The sequence below is a fragment of the Zootoca vivipara genome, chromosome 7 (genome assembly GCF_963506605.1).
Source record: "Zootoca vivipara chromosome 7, rZooViv1.1, whole genome shotgun sequence".
NCBI classification, from domain to species: Eukaryota; Metazoa; Chordata; class Lepidosauria; order Squamata; family Lacertidae; genus Zootoca; species Zootoca vivipara.
The window spans coordinates 74,894,270-74,900,892 of record NC_083282.1 but is presented as its reverse complement, the minus strand read 5'-3'; the positions used below and the strand labels follow the sequence as shown (position 1 = coordinate 74,900,892).

At 46.9% G+C, this 6,623-nt stretch overlaps 1 protein-coding gene across 1 annotated transcript; it reads left to right on the top strand.

Annotated features, from left to right (window-relative positions):
* The first annotated feature begins 1,199 nt into the window (after positions 1-1,199).
* On the top strand, positions 1,200-6,327 carry LOC118089075 (P2Y purinoceptor 1-like). The gene is made up of 2 exons (XM_035123470.2): positions 1,200-1,439; positions 1,879-6,327. The coding sequence occupies exon 2, from the start codon at positions 1,892-1,894 to the stop codon at positions 2,978-2,980; it is 1,089 nt and encodes a 362-aa protein (XP_034979361.1). The 5' UTR covers positions 1,200-1,439; positions 1,879-1,891; the 3' UTR covers positions 2,981-6,327.
* The last annotated feature ends 296 nt before the right edge of the window (positions 6,328-6,623 follow it).

Here is a 6,623-nt window from a genome sequence, read left to right as displayed (position 1 = left end):
AACTATAAAATGGTAATTTTCTTGAGTCAAAATGAGAGTACCCCTAAACATTTTTTTAAGAAAAAAAAAGCAATGGAAACAGTTAAGTGGGAATATTTATTATGATTGTTTTATTTATTAAATTTATATACTGCTCCTTCATCAAAAGATCTCAGGGCAGTTCACAGAATAAAATACAAGATAACACACAAGTAAATAATTAAACCGAAGCAACAAAACGACACAATTTATGTCCCATGTGTATACGTCATCATGTGCAATGATGTTATGCGCATGTAAGCTGTATTCAAGCATATTGCGAAGCCAGTCCCCGGCTTCTTAGGATTTGTATTTATCGCAGACGACACATGTAGGACAACCAGGTGTTACATGCGACTATTATTTGCATTTATTCATCACTTGTTTAGTCGTTTAGTTGTGTCCGACTCTTCGTGACCCCATGGACCATAGCACGCCAGGCACTCCTGTCTTGCACTGCCTCCCGCAGTTTGGTCAAACTCATGTTTGTAGCTTCGAGAACACTGTCCAACCATCTCATCCTCTGTCGTCCCCTTCTCCTTGTGCCCTCAATCTTCCCCAACATCAGGGTCTTTTCCAAGGATTCTTCTCTTCTCATGGCCAAAGTATTGGAGCCTCAGCTTCACGATCTGTCCTTCCAGGGAGCACTCAGGGCTGATTTCCTTCAGAATGGAGAGGTTTGATCTTCTTGCAGTCCATGGGACTCTCAAGAGTCTCCTCCAGCACCATAATTCAAAAACATCAATTCTACACACCATAAAATACTTTAAAGTGGCTTACAATCACTACTCACAGGTAATAAAGTGGTGAGATGGGGAAATCGTGGTAAGTTATGGCTACAACCATCATCCATGAAGCCCAAGTCCTTCACTTCACCTACAGTGCTTGGATCCTGCACAACGGTTTCCCTGGAGGGATTTGGAGAACCTGCGCGAACGCAGGACAAATAAAAGCAGGAGCGCGTGGTGAGGACCAGCAGCAAAGCCAATGAAATCTAGGTAGTCGTGCAAAGGCGAGGTTCAAACCGAGGGCAGGGGAAGAGTGGCCGTCCCACGCCCCCTGCTTTCCCTCCCCCGAGGCGCCCCCCTCCCTGCCCGTCTTCCCCTCTCCCAAACAACCTCTGCTTCGACTTTCACTTTCGGGCTCCTCCCGGATCCCTCCTGCATCTCCGCCCCCTACTCTCCTCTCGTCCCGTCCCGTCTCACCTCCTCTCCGCTCTGCAGATTCCGCTGCGCTCCGGGAGCAGCGCGCATCTGACAGGCTCCCCTCGCGACGCTGCGCGGACGCGGCCCCGCCGACGCCTCAACCGCGAGCAGCACGTCGGAAGGCAACGGCTTTCCATCGCGACCCGGGGCCACGAGTCGGATCTGGAGTCGGAGAGGGCGGAGATCGGACGCAACGCAAAGCAAACCAGCGGCAAAGTGAGACCTGTCTGTCCTCCTGCGCGCTTTCCCCTTCCTCCGCAACCGCCCCGTCGAGGCGAAAACCGTGCACCTTTTCTTTCTCTGCAGCGCGTCCATTCCGCTTCCCTCCCTCGAGTTTCCACATCTTCATCACCCTGTCCTAGCTAGGACACCTTCTGCTTCCTCCTTTAGTTCTTAGCTCCCTTCTGTGCCCATTGCCCACCCCGGCTCTTGATTCCCAGACCTCCCTTCTGAGCCAAGGCTGCAAAGCTCTCCTGGTGCCTCTGCTGCCCACCAATGCTGCCTCCTTTCCTAAGCCTTCCCTTGGGAACTCATAGATTCCCTCCTGCATAGACATCTCCTCTGCCTCCCCTGCTCCTTTCCCTGATTTAGTCCTGGCAGGATCCCCTTCTGTAGTTCCTCTCCCTGGTTGACTGTTCCTCCTCCTCTACCCCAGCTGCAGCTTTGTCATGGACCTCATGGAAGGAGAAATAGACAGCCTGGCCAACACCACAGTTGGCACCACCCCACTCAACATTGAGCTCCTGTGCCCTGTGAACACGGATTTCACCCAGTGGTTCCTGCCGACGATTTACCTGGTGGTCTCTCTGCTGGGGGTTGTAGGCAACGGGCTGGGCTTGTGGAACCTGTGCGCCAGCTCTCGGAAGGGCAGCTGGAGCGCCCTCAGCGTCCTGGTGTGCAACTTAGGGGTGGCGGACTTGCTGTACGTGGTCACACTCCCTTTCCTGGTCTCCTACTACCTCCTGGGTCGCGTGTGGCTCTTTGGCCAAGGTTGGTGCCGGCTGACTCGGCTGCTGTTCCACCTGAACCTTTACGCCAGCATCGGCTTCCTGACCTGCATCAGTGTGCATCGCTACCTGGGCATCGTGTACCCGCTGAGGATGCTGGGCAGGTGCCAGACCCTCGGGCCTACTGTCTCGCTCAGCGTCGTGGTCTGGGCCTGGGTCCTCATCCAGCTCTCTCCCGACTTCATCTTTAGCAAGACGGACCGTGCGGGCGTCAGGTGCCACGACACGACGGAGCACGAGAACCTAGGGACCTACATGCCGTACATCCTGGCCATCACGGTGACTGGCTTCGTCATCCCTTTCCTCATCATCATGGGATGCTACTGCCACGTGGTCCTGGTCCTGCAGAGGAACCGAAATGTGGACCCCATCCTCAAGCGCAAGAGCATCAAACTGGTGGTGCTGGTGACAGTGCTCTTCTCCGTCTGCTTCCTCCCCTACCACATCTTCAGGAACCTCAACTTGCTGTCGCGGAGATGGCAGCTCCAGGGGTCCTGCACTCAGACCTTGAGGAACATCTACATCTCATATCAAGTGACACGAGGCTTGGCCAGCCTCAACAGTGCTGTGAATCCTCTCTTGTACCTGATGGCTAGCGAGGACCTGGTGACCCGGTCGAGGGCTTTTGGCCAAAGGATGAGACAGGCACTGGGGTATCTTTGGCAAAGTCAAAACCAGCAGCACTTGGACCAAAATAAGCAAAGCATTATGCTCAATGAAGAATGTGAGGAGGTGTCTAATTATCTCTGAATTGACTTTTAAAAAAAGAAGAAAAGCATACCCTAAATGCTTGTGTGGGTTTCTTTGCAATATCCATTTCTCTTGTGGCAGAGACTAGTTTTTAAAAGAACTGAATGTGATATGTCACAGAGGCACCATTGCATGTGATTTAAGCACATATTTCTTTTATGTCCTTGTTTTCTCTAGTGAAGCAGATTTAGAAAACCTTGCACGTGCTTCTTGGAAAGGCTATGTTCAGAGGCAATAGTGGGATGGATGTGGTGTTTGGCCTTTACTGGAAAGGAAGGGTTTATCAGAAACTGTCTGATGCACAGCCAAGATTTATAGCACTGCACCTTGAGCATTCTGCACCTGTACAGTTATTGATTTACTCAGTTTGATAGTCCTGCACCTGTTTACTCAGTATATGTCTAATTGCCACGACTGGAGACCTGTGCATTTGAAGACAATAGGATTTAAGCTACCTGATTTAACACGAAGGATTGCAAGCCTTATGTATATTCATATGTGTGGTAGCACTTGGTGGGTGGGGAGCATAAGCAGGAAATATATCCAGTTGCCTGTATTAGATGCACTTTTCAATTATCCGTGAAAATGTCCATTTCTCTTTACTGGAGAAAGCATGCCAATGCTATTGCAGTCACTGTAGATCCAGGATTTTCAACAGTTCATTGACACTTTCCCCCTCCCATTTTTGACCACAAATGATTAATACAAACATTTGGGAAGAAATGGGCTATGCAAAATGTTTGAGGGCTAGAAACTTGTGGTTTTGTTTCTGGAGGGACTGTGTTACAGTATTACATTGAATCAGACAACATTCTCTAAAGTGAATCCTGAAGTGACTACACCAGTTAGTCCGCAACCTTATGCACACTTACCTAGGAAGTCACATATGGCTTACAATATCACTGTTTAATGCGTGCAAATGACCTTACGGCACATAATGATGATTACAAATATAGCTATACTGGAGTTATTTACTCATTTATACCAATTCCTTTGGTGTCTATTTCAAGATTTTGAAATGAGGAATTAAATATTTTTGAAATGGTTCTGAGCACATTGAAGAGGTTGCATTTGCTTGATTTTAAGGTAGCTTGTGGTTGTTTGAAAGATTGCCTGTTGGTCCATGTAGAAAGGATTGAACCAGGAGCCTCTCAAAAGTCAATGAGCTCTTGAGCTAAGTCACCGCATCTAATGTGACATGAGTCTCTGTTGCACCAAGCAAACCTCATATTATCCAAACACAGAGATGGGGAATCTGTGATCCTGCAAAAGTTGTTGGGACTCCAGGACCCATCAGCCTCAGCCAGCATGCCCAGTGGTCAGGGATGATGGCAGCTGTACTTCAACAACATCTGTACTTCCCCACCCCCTGGTCCTCAACAAACCACCCCTGATCAGAACATCATATGCCGTATTTGCCAATTAGATAAAGGGTGTAAAATAATGTGTGCATTATGTATTGAAGTTAACAGTTGAATCCAAGGGTCTGGTAGATTTTGCTTTATCACAAAAATTTATCTCTTAGAAAATGCCCACTTGTCTTATATCTTCCAGAATCAGTTTTAAAAAAACACACAACTTCATCCACGTTTGTCGGACTCCCACATTTGTATCCTGTCTTTTGAGGAGTGTACATGGTGGTGGGCATAGAGGCAAAGGATGCTGTCTTATACTGAATCAGACCGTGGGTTTATCTAGTTCAGTATTGGCTACATTGACTGGCAGCAGCTCCCTGGGATTTCACAGAGGGTCTCTTGCAGTCCTACCTGGAGATGCCAGGGGTTGTATCTGAGACCTATGTGCAAAGGCATGACCCTTCACTGAGCTATGGTCTACAGAGACACGGGCCTTCACTGAACTATGGTTTACCACAGAGCTACAGCATACTTGGAGCTATCCTGTGAGGAAGGTTGGAGGAGGGAGAGATGGAAAGAGAGAAAACAGCCCAAGGTCAATCAGTGAGTGCAATCTTCCTGCGAGCAATAATTTCAAAATGGATAAAGTAATAATTTGTGTTGATGTTGCTAGAAGAAGGTATAAGTCATTGAATTGCATCCAAACCTTCACTGGGCAGAATGGAAAGGTCACCTTGTTTCTCAGCTATTTTGGGAGAGCAAGATAGTAGAGCAATGCAGATGTGTGTGTAGTCACTTTAGGCAGCCAGGGGTCTACTCACAAAACAGTTAGCAGTTCATACACGCTAATCAGCAGGAAATCACACATTAGTGTACTCAGTATTTTTATCCAACCTGTTTTATTTGGCATGTAACAAATTTAAGCATTTTGTTTCTGGATATGAAATCTGAAAGCATTGTACAGGTTTCCGGTTTACAACAGCCAAGCATCAGATCAGAATGGTTCTCTCAGGAGGAGTAACTTGCAATCATATTTTTTTCTCCATACAATTCCATATGACATTTTAGGTGCTTCTTGGTTTCATGAAAATAAACATTATCAGAGCAAAATACATATGATATTGCACGTCCAATCCATGATAATCTTTGCATATCTCCTTGTTGGTTTGTAAAAATGGAATAAGGAGGTTTTTATTGTCTTAGGAGGACTGGAATAGCTCAATCGGTAGAGCATGAGACTCTTAATCTTAAAGTTTGTGGGTTTGAGCCCCACATTGGATGAAAGATTCCTGCATTGCAGGGGTTCATTCCAATGTGTGGCTCCTTCCAACTCTACGACTCTGTTTCTATGACTGAGATTGGATCTCTTGTCACACTGTAAAGTCTCTATCCTGTTTTACAGGAGTTGAGGTTATAATCGCTTCAGCAAAAAGCAGCAGTGCACTAATAAATCTAAACTCAAACTACACCTTACATGGGAGGTCTGTGGTTGGATTTTTCATTCATTCATTCATTCATTCATTCATTCATTCATTCAATGTACCGTCTTTAATCCAAGGATCAAAGGGCAGTTTGCAGTATACTAGGTCCTAGGATACTGGGCTGGATCCAGATTGAGGCTACAATTCTTTGGAGGAAGGGCCATAGCTCAGTGGCAGAGCATCTGCTTTGCATGCAGAAGGTCCCAGATTCAATCCCCAGCATCTCCAGGTAGAGATGGGAGAGACTCCTTGTCTGAAACCCTGGAAACCCACTGCAGATCAGTGTAGGCAGTATTGAGCTTGATGGACATATGGTGTGAGTTGATGTGCTACCACTGAGCTGTGGTCCTTCCCTCCCTGTTCATCAATTTCAACAGAACCTACATTGAACCAACTTAATCAAGATCCAACCCTTTGCATTTTTGTATGGAATGTCGTTGATGGTGGTCAACCCTTTCCCCACCATGCCATTTTGCTGGCCCAAACCCACCCTCTCCAACTGCTACGTATTCTGCAAAAGGCAGCGGTGGCCAGGATACAAATCCAGAGATCTCCTGCATAAGGTATCACTTGGCTCTTATGTTAATTGGAGTTCTGCTGCTTTTCTTTCAAGTGGAAATGCGCAGGACAGAAAAACACACATAATCTGATCTAATCTAAATCAGTGGTGGTGCCAGTTTAGCAAGGGAGTACATAAACTAAACCCAGCCCCACAGCTTTCCCTTTCACTCACTTGATCAAAATACTATCTCCAGGTTTTTTTAGCAGCTAGATCAGAACCACTCATGTAGCTGCCGTAGTTGCTGT